The sequence below is a fragment of the Myodes glareolus genome, chromosome 8 (assembly GCF_982192425.1).
Source record: "Myodes glareolus chromosome 8, mMyoGla1.1, whole genome shotgun sequence".
Taxonomy (NCBI): domain Eukaryota; kingdom Metazoa; phylum Chordata; class Mammalia; order Rodentia; family Cricetidae; genus Myodes; species Myodes glareolus.
The window spans coordinates 56,911,784-56,937,634 of record NC_142033.1 but is presented as its reverse complement, the minus strand read 5'-3'; the positions used below and the strand labels follow the sequence as shown (position 1 = coordinate 56,937,634).

Sequence of the window (25,851 nt, the reverse complement as noted above, 5' to 3'; positions counted from 1 at the left end):
GACAGGTGAAGTAACACCCAAGAGCCTTCGCGTCTTGTCTCAAGGACCCCCTTCATGATGTGACCACGGTCCGTCTCTCTGACTCACATTTCTCTAACTCATCCCCTACATTTGAAATTTACTTCCAGCTGCCTGACCCTCCTCTAATCCAGGCAGTCCGTTTGAGAGTCTTTGCTTTTAGAATCTCATCAGCCTGGGAAACAGCTCTTCTAGAAACTCACATAAGTGACATTTTCCTATGATTCAGACTTCTGTTCACAGAGATCTCTATTCACGGGTCACCTCTTCAGAGAATCCTCTCTGTGGGCCCAAGCAGCCAATATATTACCTCTGGACTGTCATTCTATATTTTCTTCTTTCTAGCAAGTATACCTTACCTGTTTTTGACTTGCTTTCTTGAGAGCATGCATCTTGTCTGATTCTCAGAGCTATAGATCTGCATTTTCTAAACACTTCAAGGACATACAAGTAAATATTTGACAAATCAGTACATTTATTTGGGGGGGACACCTTTTCTACATTTCCATTTGCTCCTGTGCCTTAGAAAGGCATTTTCTTGTACATTCTTCATGTTTTTAAGATTAATTGGGAAATACATTCTGGTGCCCATTCCCATTCATTCAATCAAGCGATATTTACTGTGCCACCTATTTTTCTACACGAAGGAAGACAAAAACGAGACAGCAGATTCCTGACTTCGTGGAAGAGAATAGCAGGAAAATGAGTGAGTATAATGTAAATCGCTATCAGTCAAACTAATATGGGCTGAGGAACACTGCTTTGTGCAAAGGGGCTCAGAATGGAATGCAGCAAAATCTGTCATGAATACACAAGGAAGATGCATTGGTTCTATGCAAGCATGTCAATGGTTGGCTTCTGTAAACCAAAATAGGAAAAGGTTGCATTTCTTTCATTTCTCAATCCATACACGGATGCCTCCATGAATGGTAATGAAAGATGCAGGAGTTTTTTTCCCCCACAGAGTTGTTAACAATTCAAATTCAAGGTTTTTTGTTTGTTTGTTTTGTTTTGCTTGCTTGCTTGTTTTTTTGTGGGGCGAAGGAGGGGTACTTTTCAAGGCAGAGCTTCCCTGTGTGGCCTTGTCTGTCTGGAACTAGCTATACAGATCAGACCGGCCTCAAATTCACCAAGAACTGCTTGCCTCTGCCTCTGCCTCCTCTGCCTCCTGAGTGCTGTGATTAAAGGGATGTGCCACCACTGCCTGGCTGTATGAATTAATCTTAAACTATTATATATTATTATCCTGCAAAACAACAGATTAGACCGAACAGCAAAAAAAAAAAAAAAAAAAAAAATGTTCTGGTCCCCCATCTCTCTCTTACATTCCCATGGAGCCCCTGCCAGCTTTCACTAACACTCCATCACCAGTCACTTTTCTGACCCACCTTTCCCATAGTTCTCTTATCACTGAGACTAAGGTTATTCTGTCCATTCTCTCCCAACAGTCTGGCCTGCCCTGTGCACCTCAAATGTGTCGATTCAGTTCTCCATTCTCAGTCCACCTACTCACTTGAAACACACTTCCTGCCGGCTTCATTATCCAAATGCTGTCATTCCTTCAAGCTCAAGAGGTTCATGCCCTCCAAGACATCTTTGCCTCTAGCCATTCTACCCAGTGTGAGCTTACCCTGATCAGAACTCTAACAATGCCCATGGACTTTGCTGGGTTTGAGGTTTTGAGCAACCTCCTGAACCTGGGGTTTAAATGTTTATATACCCAAATCTTTAATAGCTTCCTAACTAAATTAGAAAAATTTTTTAAATATGGTGACCGCTTTTCCATTTCTTGTCTCTCCATATCCCCCAAATAAAAATGGTAATGGCAGAAGAAATGTTCAGCTCCTGCACTGTTATTTACCTGCAAGCAAATGTTTATTCCCGTGACTCCCAGAGAGAGATGGACAATGAACGAATCGACGATTGGTGTTCCTCTGACTCTAGTCTGAAGAGTCTTTTATAGATAGACATGCATTTTTAAGTTTCAATGTAAACTTAAAAATTTAAATAAAATGAATCTTTTAAGATTCAGTGTTTCTTTTAAGTCAGTGTTTCTTAATTTAGTAAAGAATCAGTAGGGCTGGGGAGATGGCTCAGTAGGGAAGGTCCTTGTGCCACACGCGTGACTACCTAAAGAGGCCGGAAGGGAGTTCCAGATCCTCTGGATCTGGAGTAACAGAAGCTGTGTGCTGCCTGATTGAGTGCAGGGGTGGGGCAGAAGAGTCGGAGCGAGACAACAGGACAAATTTGGATCCTCTAGAAGAACATCAAATGTTCCTAACTTATGAGCCATCTTGCAAGCCTTATCAAATCATTAAAATGCACATCACTATCCCCTTTCATGAAATGGAAGGAATTAAGTGAGACAGAGTTGGATGAATTTTTTAAGGTGAAAAACAAATGTGTATGAATTAGCTATTGTTTGGTTGAATAAATCTATATTTACTCAGGGGTCTCTGAGCTCTGAAGAACCAATGCTCATGTGGTATTTGGTATATAAAGCCTTACATCTATTATTTTGCACTAAGTCTACCTTTACGAAAGTACTGAGATGTCAGCACTGCCAACCATCTCTCACATAGGAACAACAAAGTCCTCAAGGGATGAAGAAAGTGAGAGGCTCCTGTAAAATTCTCACTAGTTCTGTGTGGGAGCTGAGCCTTCCCTCTTATGTCTTACAAGGGACTGTGCTTGCCTAGGAGACAAATTGTAACTTTTCCCATGAGTCCAATTGCCTTTGCTAATGAAAAGGGTAGTTTTCTGTTGATTGGTTAAGTAAGGCTGAATACTTTGATAGCATCCCCATGATATCCACGGGGATTTGTTTAGCAGCAACTGTGTGTCAGTCACCAGGATGAACACTTCATAGTAGTTAATCCAGAATTCCTCAATAATCACCATTTTATCAAAATCAAAAGTCAGAAACAAGAAAAGTAAATCAAAGGATTTTATTATTCCCCTTAATTTTAGTTTGAAGGCCAGGGTTGAACCCAATCCTATGAAAGTCCCAAACTGTACACTCGACCATTAACTCTAATGACTACCTCTGAGACCCTATGCTGAGATGCAACATAAAACATTTCTCTTTTAAAAACTCTTTGCTCTGCTATTCAGAGCACATATCCTCTTTCTACGCATACATATTTTGCTTAAGCTCAAGGTGGAATACTGCTGAAATAAAAGAGAACGGTGTTCATTGCTGCTGTGAATTACCAGAGATTTAGTGGCCGAAAACCATAGACATTCATTATCATGCAGTTTGTCAGGGCACAAATCTGTCACTGAAATAAAAAGACAGCATCAACAGGGATAAACCCCTTCCTAGATGCTCTTCCAAATAAGCCATTGTGTTTTCCAGCTCTTAAGGACCCCCAGATCCTTTGTCTGTTTACTCTTCCCGTGACCGCAAAGATAACGTCTCCGTATCTCTCTAACTGTGGTTGCTCAGAGACAAGTCAGTCTTTCAGAGCAGGAAACCATCATCACCTTAAAGATCTGTGCTACAGCCATCAGGCTCATATGACTGTTCAGTACAGCACCCCCCACCATACCACCAAATCCCCCCCCACACACACACACAAACCATTACCTAAGATCTATGAGAAAGTCAACAGGCTAATCTCACTGTTCAGTACAACCCCCCCCACCATACCACCAAATCCCCCCCCCCACACACACACAAACCATTACCTAAGATCTATGAAAAAGTCAACAGGCTAATCTCACTGTTCAGTACAACCCCCCCCCCCAACACACACACACACACCATCAGGGCCCTTCGTGTAATCATATATGCACAGCCCTAGGCCAGGTATATATAGCTACATATGTAAAAGTTTCAGAGACAAAAGCTGTGGATTTTTTTTTTTTTTTGTCTTACCATACCAACGTGGCAGTTCCACTGGAGCGAATGCTCTACTTTGCCCTTAACTCTCTGGAAAGAAGGACAATTCCCCCCAAAAAAATTATTTAGCATAGGAACAGAAGAAAAAAAATCACCAACAGAGCAAAGGAGTCTTAGGAATTAAGAGCAGAGCAAAGGTGTCTATGCTGGGCTCAGTCATGCTCAGGGTCTGGGTTACGACGCAGACATTATGCCATTACTTTCAGGTAGTGTACTTGTAATGTCAGTACACAATAAAGTAAAATTGTTGGCTTCCATGCTGATTTTCTTTTTTTTTTTAAATATGTAATATTTTAATTTTTTTAGTCTGGACTAAATGATAAAATTATAATTTATATACTAAATATAATTTATAATACTAAATTATAAAATTATATTGCGATGTACCCCCTCTTTGAACATTCTGGTTTTTATTTAAGAAGTGATTTACTTCAATAATTTGATTCGTTACTACTTGAGAAGTACATTTTCTTCCAGCATTGGGAGTCAGTGAGGTGTAGGCATAGAGTTCCTGGTCCTCACTTCCCTCTAATGGAAAGCAATTCAGAGACTCAGCAGTAAACATCTTCTGTAAACTCAGCTCCAGAGGAAAAAAAAGAAGTGAGAACGTCTGTAAGCCCTGCTGGAACCATTCCCATCTCCAACACTGTTCTCCAATAACAGGGTAGACTAGGTGTTCCATCTCTGAGCAGTAAACTATCAAAGAAGATGAAAAGTTTTGGCATTGATGTTCCAAGGGACCCCTTCCATGCTGATTTTCATGTTTAATCCTCAACCCACGCAACTCTCGCCCTAGTGAACATGAGCAGACTAGAGTAATATTCTCTATGCATTTGGTACAGAGCTATGCAGAGCAGAAAGAATAAAGGCTTGCAGGCAGATGGTCTTGTTTGTAAGTGCATCTTTGGATTCTGGCTGTGTGACGTGGGCTAAGCTGCTTCACCTTTCTGAGCCTTAATCCTGAGATCTGTGGCATGAGGATAATCCTGACATTGACGTTGTAGAGGTAAAGACCCAGGGAACTTATGCATGTACTTTCTAAAACATAGCTTATTTTCACAACTGGCACCCATTGGGCATAACAAATGTTAAGCCCTCCCCAAGACGTCTGCTGTCATCAGTTGCAAATATAATGAAAATAGCAAAAATGTGATCTCTTTGGATCTATCCTCCCTTCTCCCACTCAGTACCTGGAAGGCTGCCTAGTCCAGATTAGATATTCAATGTATATTAGCTGAACGATGATGAATCTTTCTTTCCCTTTGGGTCCAGAGCATAAAGTTCTGGTTTGGCTCAGTGATGAATTTGATAGTCAGCTAGAGTTAGTGAGACCCAATCCCCTGAAGTGCCCCCAAGAGCTTCTGGGCACTGTTGAACAACCCCCAAAGTGCTCTTACAAGACCTCTGAAATTTACAAATTGCCTTGTATATGAGCCATGGTGAATTATTAACATACAAAATAGATTAAACCACATAAAACTGCCCACTGCCCTATTTATCACATGCAGTGTAAAAACACCTTGAAAGGAGCATGGGTGGCAGCTAGATACATGTTTTCCAGCAACATGGAGACTGATTTAAATCATGCAACACTCTGTAATCAAAGAACAAGGCAGCATCCCCTACACATACCATTTCATGAGAAAAGTGTTCCATGAAAGGCACATTAACATTTTACAGCAAACAAAATCAATACAATATAGCTGGTGGTCTCTAGCTCAGATCCATTCACAAAGCCAAAGTATAGAGAACCTGAAATACAAAGACTGCTGGGAAAGTACAAACTCTTTGGAATAACCATATCCTAGCTAAAGTTATAATTAATAGCAGCATACATTCTCCAAAAACAACGCTCCCTTTAGTCTATGAATTGTTAATACTGCTGAGGTTGAAGCCATCCCCAAAGCCAACCTCATCCTGCTCTTTCAAAGACGAGTCTCCATGACCCAGAGCCTTTCCCAAGGTCGAGCAGAGTACCACTTATTCTGTTAGTACGTATGGAGATACTGGAAAGACAACAACAAAAATAGTACTACAGAACAACCCAGTCCCATGGTACAGAGACAAAGCAAAAAGATGCTATACACATAATGTTGGCCCGAAAAGGAGAAAAGGCTACTCAATGGAGCTACTCCTCAAAAGCACAATACTAACGTAGGAGGTATTAAAAGTTAGCAATGTGTGATTTCAGGCATATACCTGAGCTGGATAAGGGGGGAAAACCCTGCAGTCCCAGGAGCAGAGATTGAAACAGAGGCAGGAGAATCAGTTCAAGGCCAGTCTGAGTTACATGAGCTTTGGTCTTAAAATGAAAGCAAAACAAAACAAAACCCCACACATGAAACATATTACACAGCATTCATGCATAGTATACCTACAAATGTTTATAAAAAATATTAAGTTGAATTGAGGTAATATACACCAAATCCATGAATGGCTACGGCTACAGGGGAGAACGGACAGAAAACAGAATGACCCAGGTTATAGTTTATTTATTTTCCTTTAAGTGCGCAAGCAGGCATGTTGAAATATCGTTAACCAGAAATTTGGTCTAGGGAATCCCCACGGCTTATTGTTCTCCATGCTTTTCTGTATTTGTATAAGCAGCCAAAGTTTCAATAGCCAATCAGTCGCGGTCAGACGCGCGAAGTGCTCTCTGCAGTGCACACAGAGCATAGCTGTGATATAGCAGCCTGTGTATCTTGCCAGGTCACCTTGTCAACAGGTCCAGCACCTACGCAGATATCCAGATGACTCCCGTTCAATAGCTGTACCCCTCAGCAGCTTCTTCCACAAGCGCTGCTGCTCCTTCCTTCCCTCGCTCCTTAACAGCAGCTTGCATTTGTCGTGCCTGCATTTGCTAGACTTTCTTTGCATACTCATGGCCAATCCCCTGCAGCCTGGTTGTGCTCTACTTAAATTGTTGTACCCTCCTTACTGCCAAATCCTGTCAGTTCTCATCTTATTTAACCACGCAGAGCACTTAAGATAATTGACCAAGTGCTGGAAAAGTTGCCTGCTCTCAGCATCCACAGTACTCCTCCTGTCTGCCATCCCTGTATTTCACATTGCACCTCTGAATCCTTTGCTGGCCTTCTCTGCTTGGTGTGGCCACGAAACTTTAGTCATTCTCTCCAGGAGTCCACCCTGAGCTTTGTTTTCTCTGTCAGGGATGTGATTTGTTGTTCATTTCTGGTTTTTTACCTGATATCTGCTTGCTCCTAATCAGAATTTCTAATTGTTTTGACCCCCTAAATACAATTCTTGGACAATTGTTGATCCTTACTCCCTACCAGCATCTCAATTTCTATATATCCCCAAACTGTCATGTCCTCCAAGGTTTAAGGTGAATGTTGGGCACTTAATTGTCCTCCTCTTGCTCCAATACTTGAAGTCATACTCATTACATCTGCTACTGAATCTCTCAAACCAACTGCCCTTTCTCCATCCACCAAATTCTTACAATTCCTGTCTCTCTTTCAACTTGGTCTGTACTAGTATTCTAACGTGTCTCTTGCCTTCACAGGACTCTCCATCATTTTCTGCTAAACCCAAACAAGTTTCCTTCTTTGCCTTAACACCATTTAATAGGATATAGACTTCAGTTTAAACATCGTTGCCACAAATTCAAAGGTGTTGATGACATCTCACCACATTCCCTTCCAGTTCTACTCTTGGATACATCAACTCACTGCTAAGATTCAGGATGCATGGGCCTTGGAGCTCCGTGGAAAGGACTGGAGTCTTCACACAACTCTAAATCTCTGCAAAAGCTGATCTTCTCACCCCAATATATGTTTCCTTCTCTTATATGTGACAAATTTCAATGTGTACTTTTAAGACTGAGGTGATGGTTACATCTCTACCTGTAATGTTTTGTGTGTGTGTGTGTGTGTGTGTGTGGCCCAAAGAGCTCTCCTTTCTGTGTCTTTGATCCTCTAGGATGTTGCATTTGCTTCTGGTTTAAGGCATATGCCAGGCTAGTCAGAGAGTAACTTTCCATATGTCCTGCTTTTCCAGTGGACTGTATACAAGAGTTAGGTCTTTATGCAGGGGTATTAATTCGACAATATTTGAGAGTGTACATGCAGGCTTTGCTATAGGCTCACAGGACAGACACTCAACAATTCAGACAATCTGAAGGCTCCAGGAGTCTAAATTCCTGAAGACCAAAGTGATCAGTGATTCTGAGTCATGATTTGAAGATGTTCATTTAAATCTGTGAGGCCATTATGAAATCAGAGCATTCTCACATGGCATGGCTTTTGCACGCCAGTATAACTAATCATCTCTAAGTAGAGCCCATTTCTTTTCACTTCTTTTAACCAGACATACAAATGTGAGATTAGTACTGTAGCTCTAAATAGTCAGAACACAATCTCTGGGGTAAAGATTAGCTCTTCTCTTATGAAACTGCACCACGCACAAGTCTGCAATTGTACACTGTTGTTTGGGAGAAAATAATGGCTAAAGCTTCCCTATATCAGCAGATCATTAGGCTACACTGCATGAATTCTAGAAGCAGGAATAACAACACATGAGCTTCCTGAGGGCGAATCAGAAAATAGCCATGTTTCTGCAGGTGATCCATACCATATGCCTTTAAATGTCAACTTTGCAGTAGTACAGGTATGTCTTGTGTAGTTTTGAATATTTGTAGATAGAGTGATTGAGGCTTCTCTGGAACTGGAACATCCATCACGATTGAGGCTGTGAGACTTGGAGTATATAAATAGTCCAGAAACAAAACACCACAAATTAGAGCTTGAACAATGTCTAAGAGTTGTCAGTTCGGATAAGGACAAGAACAACTGGCCTGATATGTTTTAGAAGAATGATTGATAAGCAATGGAACTTCAAGGCAGTGTTAATTCTCTTGTACCTGACTTTTGCCCAAGTGAACACATAAATAAAATGGAAGTCACGTGCTGATAACATTGTACATTGCTAATAGCTCATTGTCACTCCTCTGCTCTAAAGTCTAAGCATGAGAGAAATGCCTGCTTCTATCAGTTTACCAGCACCCTGCTATGAACCAAACCCTTACGTCTGTCAACTGAGCATGTCTTACTTGTAAGGTCAAATACTAAGACATGGCCAGCCAGATCAGCTGTCTCCTAAGCCTGGTGTGGAAACTACTCAGTATGCGTACCCTGGATTCTCGGAACAAAATGCTATTAGTTCCAGAATGTCTATCCTGAAAACAAACAAGGCAGATTTGCCAGGAAATACAAACACTTCTATAAGTACACATATATGATTCATGGAGAAACTTAACACCCACAGGTATGTGCCAATATTTAGTATTTTATTTATCTAGTAGTTGCATGCATGTTTACAATGTATTTTGGTCATATATGCCCTCTATTCACTCCTTCAATGTCCCCAATCACTTTTCCTACCTCTTCCATCCAACTATCATGTTCTCTATTTCCTTTTTTTGTGATTCACTGAGCCTAATTAGTCCTGTATATGAGTGTGTGCCCGTGTGTGTGTGTGTGTGTGTGTGTGTGTGTGTGTATGTGTATGCATGTGTGTATGTATGTCTGTAGGACCATCCACTGGGAAATGTCAACTTCCCAGGGGTTAGATTCCTGAAGAAAAATTATTCTCCCTCTCCCAGCAGCATTCAGCCGTCAAAAGCAGCTGGGGTGGGGCCTTATAAGTCCTCCTCCCCACATGCTGGAATGTTGACTGGCTTAATTTCGTGAGGTCTTATGTAGGGAGGTCCAGTAGTTCTGAATTTGGAGTGTAGTACTCCTGCCACATCTGGAAACCTCTGTTTCTCCCCAGTCCTCCCAGACCTCTGGTTTTTATAATCTTTTTATTCTCTCTCATGATGCTCCCCAAACCTTGCAGAGGAGAGGTAGTGTGGATGCTGCATTTAGAGCTGAGCACCTCACTCTCATGATTCTCTGCACTTTAACCGGTGGTGAATCATTATCTTAACTGCTGTCTACTGTTAAAAGAGGGATGCTTTGCTAATGAGGGCTGCAGTAGTCCATAGGTACAGAGATACATATTTATAAGTCAGTTTGGTAGTGTGTTCATTTAGCAAAATAATAGTAGTAGGTTCACCTCCAGAGATGACAAATTCCAAGTCATGGATTTTTGGCTAGGTTCATATCATCAGGAATAAATCCCCTCCTATGGAGTTGGTAACTTCCGCAGCGATAATGCCATGACTGAGCCAATGTACAAAACTTGCCAGGCTAGTCTTTGCTACCACTTTCAGGGTTCCCTCTCAATAAAACTGCTGATGACACTTCTCCATCGCCAGCTTGCCTAGTATCATCAGGCATTAAGAAAGGTACCGAGTAACGAGGAAGCTTCCACGTCAGTTCCAGTTTGATTTCTCCATGGCCTATAAACCAAAGCGGAAGATGTCTTTAAAGCCATGTTACACCATCAGGTTCTGTTGAGCAACCAAGAGCAATGACAGTAGCCTGTACTGTTTTTAAGTCTCTGGGATCTCCCAATCCACAACTGAAAGAATGGCATTTCACATTAGGCATGGAGACTTTGGTTTGACAACTTGTGGCTTCTGGGAGAATATTATATTTCCCATGTAGTAATAATCCATTCAAAGTCATCTGTAAATTAATATTTTTAGGAAACTTATAAAATAATAGACTTCATCTGGATTTATAAAACAGCCTTCTTATTAGTTATCATTACCTTCACCCCTCTTCATTTCTTCTTACCATCTTATCCCTACAGTCTTAAACCTGCCTCCCCATCCATTAAAGAGATCTATAATCAAACCACAGAGAATCTCTCTGATTTTGAGCGTAGATCACTAGCTGTAAGTTCTAAACAAGAGACTCAAGTCAAATTTCAGAGTTTAATTCAGACAAGAGAAAATATAAATTAAAAAGAAATTGAGATACCCGAGAGAGAGAAGATGAGATGAGTCAGCGTTCCCCCAAGAGCAAGCAGCATGGTCCATGATTTGCTGGTTAATAGGACAGTACATTATGCCCTTTGCTGAGCATATGAACCAAGGGCACATAAAGTGTTTGGCTTTTTTTTGTCTTTAAATATTTTTTATTTCTTCAATTTTTATTATCAGGAGTGACTGAAGTAAAAAATATAATTGAGTCCCATCATTATTGTCAGAACTAGATAATCAAAAGCCAAGCATACAAATTCTATGTTCATAAATATAAATTCATATGAATTCTAGTTCTGCTTGTTAAAACCTCTGATCACTTCTCATTACCCATGGGACAAGTCCAAACCTATAACAAAACTCCAATTCCTAACAATATGTACTCTACCTGTCTCTACAGAATCATCTTATGTGTTTTTCTGTTTTTCTCTCTCTTTTTTCCTAACTCCTTCAAGTATGTCCTTTACTTTTGTGTCATATATCTCTAAGCATAATTCAGTCATTTACTTCATTTCTACTTCTTTTAAGCGTTATTTACTGATCCTGAAACCAGAGTAAGTTTCTCTCCATGTCTATGTGCTCCTGTGTATATGTTTCCCTGCTCATTTGCTGAAATTATCATTGTATTCATTTGTATTGTTTAAAATCACTCTTCCTAGCTGGCCATTGGTAAGAAGAAAAGGTGCTTGCTTTACCCAAGCATTCAACATAATCAATTTACAATAAATGCTAAATAAATAAGTGTTGGAGATAAAGTTGAATGAATGTGTCCTGAAGTCCAAAGAGGGAAAGAGCTAGAATCTGAGCTTTTTGAGTGTTTGTTCATTCCATTTGATGACAGAAAAAAAATTATCTAATCTTTCAAACAATATTTGAGTCTATTTAAAGTTACATTGATATCCATTTATCAACAAATATTTGAGTGGCCCTGTGTCTCTTAGAAGTATGCACAGTCTCTTTACTTTGCGTTTCCAGATAGATAACAAGAAATTAATTAAAACCACATTCGTTAAGGACAGCATTAAAAGAATGCATGACAGGAAGGAGGATGGCTGGAGATCAATGCTTACAGCAATGGTGTATGTTCTCAACTTGTTAACCTCAGGAAGACTGTCCAAAGCATCTGCAGTTGGGTGGATAGAGAATCAGAGCCAAGATGGAGAAGTGAAGTCAGGAGAAATAATACAGTTATGTAAATGGAGTGTTCCAGGTCAAGGTCATGACTTTGCAGAGACTGAGAAGCTTCCCTCAGAAATTTACCTGTATGCTGCAGTGTCAGATGTCCTGGCTCTAATTTGACCAATTTGTCCTGCCCATCAGTGCTTTCCAACTCAAGTTTGTGGAGAACATATGTTACTTTCTTTGGATTTAAACCTTCGAACATTAAAAGCTTTTTTGGTAGCCACAAAGTTGTGCATTAGGGTTCACTCTCCCCAGGCACAATTCTTTGGAACAGGAACTAATTTGGGATCTTTACCAGGGGTGTACTTAAGAAACCCACAGGAAGCTTTTTGGATAATTAGCCTTTGTCTACCAGGACTCACCACTTGAACAGAGAGTGTTAAGTCTGAGAAACCCAACTCAGGTCTCCCTCCCACAACGGGTCAAGTCAGCCCAGAGAGTCTTCTTTTACTCTTCCATGACATGTCAAAGAATGATAGTGGCGAAATAAAGAGTACAGAGTACTACGCAGCCAGAATGTCTTTGATACTACTGTCTTAGCCAAAATTCCTGCTCCCCCAATCACTATGTCACAGTGGGCAAAGTGCTCAAGATTTTGAGCCTCAATTTACTTACAAAGGATGTTCAAAATCACCTCAGCAAGGCAAAGCTATCAGATTATTTTCCTAAAACCTCCAAACATAACGTTGAACTCAATGCGTTTGAGTCCAAACATATGTGCACATGTAAAGATAGGTGTGCTGACACACACACTTTCCTTCGCAAAGGGCTAGCATCTTCCCATCAACATAGGTCTTCTCTCAGAGATTCACGGTGGAGATGGAATCAGTCCGGCAGCACATTCTTGACAAACCACTCACCCTCTTCAGTCTCCCTTCTCAGTCACTCTAGCATTAACTGATTACAAATGTCAGCCATGATGCTTCAAGAAACTGCCATCCATGTCTTTCCACAACTTGTCGTTCCCATCTAAACACTGGAAAGTCTTGATAGTTTTCCAACCTTAGGTTTCTCTCTTCTGCCTGCTTTATACCAGGATAGGAGGATTCTTCCTCAGTATCTTTTACCACACCATCATTGATCTGTCTTCTTGACCACACAAAATCTGCAGTTCTCTTTAATCACACAACCTTGCAATGGCCCATTGACCTATCAACTCGAAAATCCTATGGTTGCCTGCATAGATTCATTCATGCATCTGTTTCATGATTCCTTGAAATCTCTTTAAATCTTGTTGGTTGTCCAAATCATGGCTCAAAGACCAATCCTGTTTATAACTGTCCCTAGAAAGTCAGCCTTCTGCACTGAAAGATCTGATGCCTCTACTCAGAGAACAAGCACCTCTTCTTTATGGCCATCTACTTTTATACCCTACTGTCCCCAATCTTTCTGTTCCTGACCTCTGTCCACATAGTGGAACACATCTCACTCATTCTAAATAATTGCAAAAATGACCACCACTCTCATTTATGAGATATAGCTGTTTGTTGGACAATAAGTCAAGTGCTTTACATACAGTAGTAAAGTTGGTCCCCATGCACCCTGGTATGATAGGTAAACTTTATTGACTTAGAACTCAGCACATGTCTGTGTCCCTTTGAGACAGAAAATAGAGTAGAAATATATTCAAAATAATTTATAAATGTGCTTTATGTGTTCCATGTGTACAATATACAGGTATATAGCTTTCTTCTAAAGGCATATAAAGTTTTTGAGGTATAGGTCAGTAAATGCGCGAGAATAGAGAGAAGTGGAAAAAATGGTTGTATTAGATGAAGTCATAAGAGAAGCGACACTTTAATGAAGACCTGAATGAAGTCACAAAGAAGCCCAACAGCAGATATGGGGCAAGAATGGTCCAACCACTCACAAAGGCATTAAACTCCATTGGCCTTGTGACTTCCCAAAATCACATGGTCATAGCTGGGGTATCTGAACCCCAGTTCTGATTCCTGTACTTAGCCACCAAGCTTCTTCACTCACCCTTGCAGCAGCTTTGAATACTAGCCAGATCCGGATCCTTTAGACTCCTTTATTCCCGGGTCAACAGTCTTGAGTCTTCTGTGCCAGGCAGTGACCTCCATAATACCTCTTCAGTCTCTTTCCGAATTCTGCCGTACTCCCTGTTTTCACATCCAGCTCCCACACTTACTCTTTAGAATCCGAATTCTCAGATCTCTTATACCCAGTCTCTCAGCTACAGCCCTAATTTCCTCCCTGTAACTGCCTCTCTAATCTGGGATCCCAGTTTCATTTGCTGCCCAGGATTTTGGGGGTACTGACAGTGTTTCATTTATTTCTGTTTCCCTTAAGTTCCTCACATTTCTGGACACATAACAATTCTGAGCTTCTCAGAAAATAGACTAAACTTGACCCCCATATTTCCAATTGTCTCTGAGGGTTTAATGTGGCTATTTCCCCCACACCTGAAAATCAATATTCATAAATAGGAACACATTGTTCTTCTTCACAACCCACTCCTTCTTTTGTGGTTCGTATTTCTCATCATACCACAATGTGGCTCCAACCCTAATCTTGTCCTACAGGCAACCTACTTTTCCACTCCCAATGCCTTTACCCTAGTTCAGTCTTTTTTTTCTCTTGCCTAGACTAATGCAGCAGTCACCTAATGACATCATTATCAAGAATGCAGCCTACCCAGCTATGCAAAATTAATGTTCTACATTCTGTCATTCTGTGAAGTTCAACTGGCTCCCTTCTGTCTACAGAATAAAATCTCCATCTATCTTTACAGTCCTAATAGCCCATGCCTACTGGCATCTCTTCCACCTTGATGTTCCCCAAGTCCTTAAATTTTTTACATCTAATCAGTCTCGTTTTCTTTCAGACAAAGCTCCTTCTTTATTTACCATCTGCATGAATTTAGGCAACCCCTGACTTACAGAAGCCAGACATCTAGATGCTTGATCGCAGGGTTTTTGTCATCACTGATTCCTTTAAAAATCTACAATCGACATCCTCAAGTCCTATTGATCTCATATTCTGTTTACTTCATGTGTAGTCTTTATTCTTTAGCCTCTGATCAATAATCTGTTATGTCCTTCAGCTTCCCCACTTGTAATTTCTGTCAGAGCAGGTTTCCTTGCCTGGGATTTCATCCCGACCCTATTCCCATCCATTTGCAACATTAGTGCAGTTTTGTTGCTGGTGTGGACATAAGATCAACTTCTTTACTTGATTGAGATTCACCAGAGTTCCTCAGCACCTCCATGCACAGACTTCCCCATCGTCTCATTTCACTGTTCCATTTGGTTCCAGACCTTCATTGCACCATGAAGAACCCAGAGTTCCCTGCTTACATAACCCCAATCTCTTGGCTCAGCCTTATCCCCACACTTTCTGCTACCAAAAATATCTATTATTCCACCTGCCACCTCCCCCAGAAAACCTCAGTCTCCCTCTACAGGTCCAACTTATCTCGGTGTCTTTCTTTGACCTTCTCTGACCTGCAGGATGTGATTAAGAACTTTCCTCAAAGTGCTCTGGTGATTGAGCCATCACAAGGCTTTCCATGTTCCAGATTCTATCACATGTGTTTATTTTCACAATACGTTTAAGGTTTCCAGGGGAAATTTTTAGTCATTGTCACATTCAAGTACTTTGAATGATACCTGGCCAAAGAAGTCCAGCATACGTTTCATGGGGAAAAAATAGACTGACATTTTCAGGGTCACCCAAATATGCAACGATATTATTTAGTGTATAGGTTAATGCTACTATTCTGGGTAAGGTCCATGTAGTGTAATATGTTGCATGTGACCCTATGAAGCCCACATCACTTAGTAAACTTTGTGATTATAACACTTCTGCTCTTTGCTCTTTCACCTCTGCATTTTCCAAAAGCTGTTGATAAGATGGTAGTTGATAACACTCTTCATTAAAGAAAGAGAACTGTATGCCAGAATGGCATTTAACTCCAGTCTTTGAAGATGAGGTAAACGATCATACGTTCTGTAGTTAATTATGTCAATGCAGGCAAAGTGGAATTTAGGATTATATCAGGAAGATGAGACTTAAAATTTTAATTCTATATAATAAACAACAGCATCGCCTTTCTCTGTTCTCAAACATTTACTAGCACAGTGTCTCTCATCTAATACATGATGCATAAATGTGTTTTTAATGAATGATTGTTGAGCAGTATCTTCAAATTTTTTTCCTAAACGACTAGAAAATAAGTCAGTGAAGGTTGAGGTCACAACTGTCACTGTTGGGTTCTTTAATTCTGTGCTGATGATATTCATGAAAAGCCACAATCTCTTGCTTATGGATTTGGGAAGAAATGGAGCTCTGCTTAAAACTGTAATATCTTTAATAATTTCCACAGTTCAATTGTTTCATTGTAAAGATTGTAGATTTTTCATGATTAGTGTTTATTCAAAAGGGTGAACAGTGCTTGTCAAAGTATTAGCTTTTTTGAATGACTAATTTTCATTTGGAAACTATATTTACAACTTTAATTTAACTAGGAGAGTTTATGCAGATTAGCAACAAATTCTGTACTTCAATTATCTCAGAAGCACTAGTACTTACTGTCTCCCAGCTTCAACATTCAGATGGGTGGCCCTTTTAAAGCAATCTTACTGTGTCTCCATGAAAATTGGAATTTAGTTTCTACCTCCTGTGTGCAGGAGGTTGCCATTCTACGTCTCTGAATACTGTTGAATTTGGCAGTGTTTGTTTCCTTTTCTGTGATTTCCACTGCCTGGCTCTGAGCATTCCTCATTTTCTACTCGCCTTCCAACATTTTCCTCCCTACTGCCACCAAAGGAAGAGAATGCACCTGTGCTCCAGAAGTCCCCTCCTCTCGTTTCAGCAGGATGAACTAACTAGTGGGGCAAAGTTACAAAGAGTTGCCAAACCTCTAACGGAGTATAGGTACATAGCGCTTTGCAGCACAGAGTCCCGGCTGAAATTACAGAGAGTTTGTGGAGACGAATGAAGAGGAACAAGGAGTTTTGGAATTCTTGTAAGAGACGGTTGATTTTCACAAGCCCTCACAAATCTAGATAAGGTAGAATAGTGCTCTTATGATAAATGATTGATTTTCTACAAAATTATCTTCAAAATTATGGGGATGCTCTATTTGATTTCAAAATCCCTATACTGAGTTGAAATGCCTCTGCTTTTGCAAGAACATTATTTAAACTGCTAATAAGAGAAATGAGCATTCTCAGTTTCTTTACAACTTTCTTTAAACAGAAACTATTACTCATTTCATACTCTCCAAGCTCCCAAGTCATATTTGCGTTATGAAGAAAGCATAGTTCTCCGTATATTCCCTGCATTGCAGAAGATTTTTTAATAAATTTAAATGACATGATCTTTTAATGTTACTGAGTGGTAGACAAAAAAAGTTATATTTGAGAAAGTAGAAAGAGGCAAGAAGAAACCAACAATAGAACAATCACAGATTTTTGAGACCGTTCTTTGTTTATTTGTTTGTTTTTGTAGCTTCGTTCTTTAAGACCCAAAAGAGGACAAAGGCCAAGTTTACTGTCACAGTGTGTTTTCACACACAGAGAACTGCATCCTACCAACAGGAAACCACCTCACTGTTAACAGTGTAACCCACTGTATATACTCCATCATGGAAATGGGTATTTTAAAACAGGTATTTTAAAAAATAAATGATTGGTCATTTCTTCCCCCATTCCACTATGAATACCTGGGGCAGATCCAATAACTATCTTCTGTATAAAATGTAAGATCCTTGAAGGCAGACTCTGCTTTGTAAGTCAAATACCAGATAGTTTCTGTATAAATATTTGAGGAACACATCTCATCTTATCATCATGAGATGTCTGTAAGGTCCTACTAGATATCACCTTCACCATTAGATACAGGAAAAAAACCCAAAACAAACAAAGGAAGGGTGGCATTAGACTGAATGGCTATCTGATCCCAACTTTTTAAATTAAATCAAAATTTCTCTAAGTCAGAGTTCTCTCCCAACTGAACTCAGTTGCTCTTAGAGCAATGTTTGAGAGAGTTATGGATGCCTGCTGGTCAGCACTACACTGTCATGTTTATTAAGTTTCCTGTAGAAATGAGACCTAGAAGACCAGAGCAGCGATTTGCCCACAACTCCACTAGGTTGGAGTATAATAAGTCTACCTTGGGAATCAGCATGATGTTAGCAACTCATTCATTCAACATATTTCTGGAGTCTTTATCAGACATACAATATGGATAAAGATATGGAGTAGAACAGGTCTGAAGTAATTTCTCATGCTAGCCAAGTGAAAATTCATTTGGGTACAAAATTTTAAAGTCCCTTGAAGAAAACCAATTCTGCAATGTGGATAGGTTTAATATCTGCGTGTGCTATAGTCATACAATATTACCATAAAACTCATGGAGTCCCTTTACAGGCATGTATTCTTTTATGAAAAAAAACTGATTTAGAGATATTCTTAGGGACTTCTTGACATGTATAATACCATAAAAATGATTTGTGTATATTCTTAGTGATACCTTGGCATGTAAAACACAATATTTGTTTTATAATACAAAGAAGACATACTGTGGGTAGGCTGTAAACTCTAGTGGTTATTGTATCATTCAAATTTTAGTTTGAGTCCCATTTGGGCTTCAAAAACACTGTTCTTAAATAAACTGCTTTATGCAACGCTATTTCAAACTATTAACACACATTGACATCGGAAGATAAAAGTCTATTTTTCTCCTGAGTCATTGTTTAAAGACCTATAAAAGTGACAGTTTGAATTCCCTAAAGACTTTTTCGCTATTCATGAACAGATGGCACCTAAATACAAGAGGGGGACATTTCCTTAAGCCAATAATACAAATTTGAGGTAGCCCAAAAGTTACAAACTGTTGAAATATTTTGACTGCTCATTTTTACTAAATAAATAGAGTAGAATACAAGGAGGTGACTTCCCAAAGGTTAATAAGATGCCCCAAAGGTATTTAAAGTGACAGTATTTTCCAGTGATCCAGCAATTCAACTACACTGGCTGTGTCCACCCTCAGGAATAAAAATAAGTCTTCAACATAGGTACGATGGCCAAGTGCACAACATGGAAAATTCTATATTTATATTCTTAATCAAATGACTCTTCATAATGTCAGAGTATGATGGGAACTGCTGTATTTAAACATGGGCTTCCTTCTTATTCAGTTCCCAAATACTGTATGTGGACTTGCATACAGATCAGCCATGGGAAAGAGGATTGGTGAGAGGGGAGACAGCCACTGCCACTAGGGTAAGGCACTGAACCTTATCTCTTTAAAGCCTTCTCTCCCAACACAGCCTGATTCTCCCTGTGAACACTGATATGAGAAAGAAAAGGAACCAAAGAAAGAGATGTGTATACATTGAATGAGGTCTCAGGGGTTTGATTTTTCCATTCCTTTCTATGACTGCTGGAACAATGGGAAGCACTGTCATTGGATGAGCTTAATAACTAAGATAACAACAAAGATAGCAGACACAGTAGAGCAGATGCATAGGGAATGGGTTGTGGCGTCTTGGAAAAGGACAAGCTCTTGTGACAAACTCAGGGACAACCAAAGTCACTTTTCAGAAGGAATACTTAACTCATTTTGCAATGTCTCATTAATTTTGGGTGAATGGGAAGGAACTGGAAGAGGCAGCAACTACTCACTGGGAGTCTATTGGACCACTGTCCTTGGACATTCTAGATCTGGAAGATAATAAGGAATCACTGTAACCAGATACAGGACAAAGCTGAATATTACTCCAAACACACAGAAAACAAGAGAATACCTATTCAAACTTTCTTCACAAACACTCCACACTCTCCTAGCTGTGAGTCTACAGATGCTCCAAGAAGTATGATCTTGATGCTGTATTTCCAAACTCAGAGACATTATCTGATGAATAGAGAGGTCTGAAGCCAAAGAATGTCAATTCCTAAAGAGGGCTTAGCAAGCATCCAAATATTAATTGAAATTCAAGTTCTTTCATAGGTCTGTCATGGGGCAAAAGGATTTAAGTTCAGTAAATGTCCTTTAGGCACTTACTAGTTTGCGAATCATCATGTCAATATTAACTAGAAGGATAAACATGAGTACCTTGTGTAGGATATATGCTAATGAGCAACGACAATTCAATAGCTGCAAATGATGTTAAATGCCTAGTTTATTCTACTTTGCTCAGTTTCAGACCAAAATATAAGGAAAGCTACATAAACAAAGGCAAAGAGCACTTCTTAGTAGTGGGAAGCAGGGACAAAGCAATGGAGTTGCACAAGACAGCAATGGAGATGAGGCGGGAGAGATTGAAGATGATCACCAAGCAATGTCAGGGGAGGAAGTTAATCTTAAACAGCAGAAAAACACAAAGCATGTTTGGGAACTAGGGAGAAATCCAGCCACCTATACCAAAGCATAAACCCGAAAGAACTGTAGGAGAAAATGTAGAGACAGAAGATGAGCACCTTATCGTGAGAGCCTTTAACACCAATCTGAAACTACCACAGGTTTCCTTCTGATAGATGGGTCAAAGGAAGGTACTGAAATATATTCTGCAGGATAATAAGACTTAAATCAAGGGTTAGTAAATATAGTAGACTTTAAGTGGGAGATGGTGAGGAAAGAGGATTCAAGCGTAGTGGCCTGGAAACGGTGCTAGGGACTTAGTAGTAGGTTGTAGAGAGGAAACCGAGGGGAGAAACACAAGTAAATGAACACTAGTGGCTGATTCAACAGAGATGGAAAGTTCACAGAGAAGGGTCTGCTTCAGACAGTTTCAAACTCTGTGTCTTAAATAATGCTTCCACCATTTGAAAAATAACTTGTTTTTAAGGAACAGAATATGTATTTTCTAACACACGTTAGGTTTTTACTTTACAATGCTACTAAAACCTGCTGATGGGTCTGAAATCCTAGCAATGAAAATGTCTGTCTAGCACTCGGGAAGAGCACTGGGCTAGACAGTGCGCAGGGAGACTTGCACATCACAGGAGAAATTAAAATAGCCATTTGCTTAAGAGGCGAGTACACAGAAGAAAGATGATCAAAAGAGAACTTGGTGAAAGTTGCAAAGAATGTTAAAAAGAAGTAAGGGTCATAAAAAGAGTTACCAGGAGTCTGAGAGGGTACAAATTAATTTCATCCCACAGACAGCCGTGGAGAAGAATGCTGTCATCATCAGATATTGAGATATACTGATATGTGAGTCCTGAATCTAGATGTTAGGAAGTGAAGTGATAACCAGGAATCAATGGCTCGGTTCACCCAGAGACCATAGTCAGCAAAGGAGCATTTGGTGAGCAAAGGAAATACCACAGGGAATTCAGGAGGATGTAGCAGAGGCATTAGGACCTTTAACCAAATGAGCCATTTTGAAAAATAAAAGGGTGATTCAGTGCTCAACGATAAAAAAAAAAAATTATAGCAAAGAACTCGGTTGAACAACCTTAAGACATTTTGAGGATAGTAAGGGCCTACTGAACAAATAATTCTCAAGTCTTTATTCTTCATCTCTTTTCTCTTTTCCACCTCTCTCTGACTCTCTTTCTCTCTCTCTCTCTCTCTCTCTCTCTCTCTCTCTCTCTCTCTCTCACACACACACACACACACACACACACACACATGTTTGAAAACGGTCTCTAAAGAGGAGAGCTATTGGATAAACAAGTCAATGTGCTATAAAATAATGAAAAGCAATATTATCTACGTGTTATGAGAACCACCAAGAACAAGGAAAACAAAATGACAAAAATGAATAAGAAAGAGTGCGTATTGTCCTGAAATATATTTTCAAAACAAAACAACCACTATCTGCTCTAAAATTCTTCAGAAATATTGAACACATATTTTATCTTGCATGGTTCATTAATGGCCAAAACAGTTATGTCCTTATTTTATGAATGAGGGTGTAAACATCAGCCAGAAAAGGAAAAAAAATGTATGGCACATAAGGAAAGCAAATGGGCGTCTCTGAATTGTCATTTTTCACAATATTTATTGAATATGTCTTTTCATCTGTGTGACACAGAGAAAGTAGAATATCTTACACAGTGAAAAGCTTTTCTAAGGTTCAGAATAAATGGATTTTTGACTATTACTCACGGGGAATTGCTAATTTGACTTTCCTTGAACCTTAATAAACACAGAATTTTAGTTGAAGCCACAAAACATCCATCAATTCATGATTCAAAATGCCAGCAATTTTTCTCACTACTGCTGAAACATGGATCCTTCTCCCCACTTACACTGTAGATTACATCAGATAACATCTGCCATCCCTAAGGTAGATGACACAAATTAAGGGAACCAATGAATAATTTCATAAGGCTTTTTTCTCTGACCTTCTTTCAGATTCTTTTACATATCTGATTGAAATCTCTTCTTTCTTTCTCTCTCTCTCTCTCTCTCTCTCTCTCTCTCTCTCTCTCTCACACACACACACACACACACACACACACACACACACACATACATGTAGTAGAATTGTGTTGAGTTTTTACAGCAGAGTATCAGAATAATGGACCTAGCTGATAGAATGCAAAACATATTGGTATAGTTTTTGAGACTAACATGGATTTTGATGAGTGTCAAAGTCTATTATGCCCTACACCATCAGTATTCTGTGGTCTGTAACATTCCCATGGTCAGCTCCAATGACCTCAAAGGCAGTGCATGAATGCACACTAAATGCTTTTATGTGTTGAAAAGTGTAAGGGTGAAAGTTTTTGTAACATATTCAAACTCTTTGCTACCATATCTGAGGTTTTCCCCCTATTTGCCACATCGAGTGTGTGTGCATGGTAGGCTCCATTACCTCTCCAACGAGCATTTGTAGAGTTTTGCCTCCAAATAAAGTCATAATACACAAACACACATAGGAAAGACACAGAGAGAAAGCTCTCCAATTTGAATATTTTCATTACTCTCTCAGATAGTCCTGTTACTGTGTGAATGGATCCTTTTATAATTCCCAAGTCCATGAGTGTATGTTTGAGTGGAAAACCAAACTCCACTTATTGAAGAGGAAACAAGAGGCTAGAGATAGTTTTTAAGCCCAAACGTATAACCTTTCAAATTGACAGTCATCCATTTCTCGCCATGGCAATTACAAGTTTGAGCAGAGATCACCAAAGTGCTAAAAAAGCATGTGCAGTCACCTCTAGTCTTGCCCTAGAACAGGACCAGTGAGAACAGGAGTGACATTCCCTATTATCATCACACATTAATCACCTACAAATGTTTGCAAGAAACTAAAGATACAAGTGTTAAATTTTTGCTTCGATCCTCATCTTAGTCAAGATATAATCAACATCTTTCTAGCCTCCGAGAAATCATTACTGTTGATGCTGGAGCTGAGATCGCATTTCCCATGTTTAATATTTTAACTGTTTCATATTCCTCAGATATGATTTCGTTTGTGTTTTTTGTTTACAGAAATTCTACCCACCAGGACACTGGACTGAGAGTAGACATGTACATTTAATCCCCACCTTCCTGACTAAGCCTAGGTCAAGAGCTGTTCCTACTAAGGAGGCAAATGTAAGCCACCAATTCTAGGGACTGTGCCCCCACAGCCTGTCCCAGCTGTACCACACTCCTGAGTCTTGAACATACAAGCTCTCCTGAATGAGAGTGAGCTGATCACCCCAATCACGGCAGAAGAAACTGCAATGATAGTTTCTTTACGCTCAACCTACAACCAGCCCCTGACGCTGAAGTGTCATTCTGACCAAAACAGAACCTATGAAGAACCAAGACTTTTTAAAATTTCACACTCAAGTGAGACAAGCACTGCCCTGCCTCCAAGGAGCTTAGCTATCAGAGGGAAGGTACTGATAGATGTCCTCTTCTTATGGCCATGCATTTCTGAGTGCTGGACGCAGTTGTTCAAGCGACTCTGTTTGCTCAAGTAATAAAGAGAATGCATGGGGGAAAAAAAACTTACTTACAACTTTATAGTTCTTAAGGCTACATTCTGACCCTGTAAAGCCAAATGACACGGTAGCTACACGTGACTTCTAGCCTTACATAATCTTCCTCACAACCACCTTGATCCTCTTTAGGGTCCTCAAAAAAAAAAAAATCTGAATGCATCAAAGCCATCTAAAAACAAACTGGTGGAACCCAAGATGGTTTGTGGGAGGGCATCAATTCTGCTTTAGGTCCTACTAAACTCAGAGAACAGTTCCTATTCCTGCATGTTTCCCTGAGAGCTACGCTCCTTGCACAGTGCCCAGTACCTTTCTAAGGCTGTACTATCTAAAAATTATTTCCAAGAGTCACTGAGGACTATTTTCTCCAAACACACTAAGCTGAAGGTAGCAATAGAACAAGACAAGCGCGCCTGCAAAAGGCTCTGACGTGGGCAACATCCCGTCTGTGTATTACCCAGGGGATCAAAATAGAGTTCTAGTGAAGTGTTTGGAGCATCAAGGAAGTGTAGAGGGGGTGGATCAACACCATTTTGGCTCATTTATCCCCAGGTGTTAGGGAAAGGAAGTGTGCCTGTGAAAGGCATCTGGTAAAAGCAAACACAACCTCAGAAATTTTCAGGGAAGGCAAAAAGTACGCACGGGATCGCAGCGGACCCTGCCACCAGCGAGTTTCAAACACACTTCAAGCAATTTTTTTCCCTCCTAGACCTTGGCATGCACCCCCACTCCTTGGCGCCCCCATGCCCCCGCTCCCACCTCCATTTCCCAAGCCCGTCTGGGTCCTCACTCTCTCATGCAGCGATGGCAACAAGCGGGTGTCCCCCCTCCTTCGCCCCCAGCGTGGAAGGGGCACCCGATCATTGAGAGGGAAGGACAGTGCCAGCGGGGCGCCGGATCGCAAGCCCATCTCATCCTACCGCCTGTGGAGCTCGCCTCCTCCAGCTGAGCCGAGATGCTTTCCACCCTCCTGACGTTCATCTTGGGGTACGCTGGGTTCGAGAGCGGTACTCTTAGAGTCCACTGGCCCAGGGGCGGCTGGCGATGGGTCTGGCACCGGTGCGCACAGCCTCTCTGTCCTGGGCGACCAAGGCGCTGAGAGCTGGAGGCGGCGGCGGCGGGCAGGGCGCGCGGAGCCGCTGCAGGTGCGGGCGGAGGCCGGCGGGGGGCGCCGGGGGCGCTGTGCTACGCTGGGTGGCAGGGATGCGCGGGTGGTGGGGGCCAGGATGCCCGCCGTTGAGAAGCCTGGGCGCTGTACCGCCAGACACAGCGAGGCGCCCCCCGCCACTGGCAAGCTTGGCACCGCCTCTGCCACCTGCTGCCAAGTCACCGAAGGAGAAAGTGGAGGAGGCTGTAGAGGCGCCTCAGGTGACAGAGCAGATGCACCCAAAAAGATACCCGAAGCGGTTTAAGACTAAGCAGGGCTCTTTTTGCGATTTTCTTGGGACCCCGTTTTGCATCGTGTAGAGCCTGGCACTAGGCTGGCTCAAGAAGAAGCTCTTTGGCAAAGAAACATACTGTGGAGTCCCTAGCGGGTCAGACTCTGTCCTGTGGAGTGAGAAGCTGGATTCGAAGGACACCAGAAGGCAAATGCAAGGAGACGCCCTTCTCAGGAACCAGGCAGAGTGCCAGCAACTCCTAGACAGGAAACTTCCCAAGCGCAACTCAGTCATGAGACTCAGAGAAAGGTTGGGGAAAGTGACTTCTAGACACTGACTAGACAGGGCCAAGGTGAACCCCAGCACTTTGCAAGGACCAGCCCAGCTGTCTAGGAGACATTTCCCACAAGCTCCATCTTCAAAGGGTTTCACTTGAGGTCCTCTGTTGGAAGGCATGGCTGAGATCCCATAGGGAATTTATCATCCAGGGCTGCTTGTCTTTCTAAGAGAACCAAGGCCCCGGCAATAGCTGGAAGGCAGAGACAACCCAATAAACCACTTGTG

At 40.9% G+C, this 25,851-nt stretch overlaps 1 protein-coding gene across 2 annotated transcripts in view; it reads right to left on the bottom strand.

Annotated features, from left to right (window-relative positions):
- Kcnip4 (potassium voltage-gated channel interacting protein 4) overlaps positions 1-25,024 on the bottom strand; it is a 1,063,700-nt gene extending 1,038,676 nt beyond the window's left edge. For both annotated transcript variants that reach the window (XM_085691911.2, XM_085691910.2), the window contains exon 1: positions 24,829-25,024. In XM_085691911.2, coding sequence (XP_085548037.1) covers positions 24,829-24,889 — 61 coding nt within the window. In that variant the 5' untranslated portion in view covers positions 24,890-25,024. The remainder of the gene's footprint in view (positions 1-24,828) is intronic.
- Between the last annotated feature and the right edge of the window lie 827 nt (positions 25,025-25,851).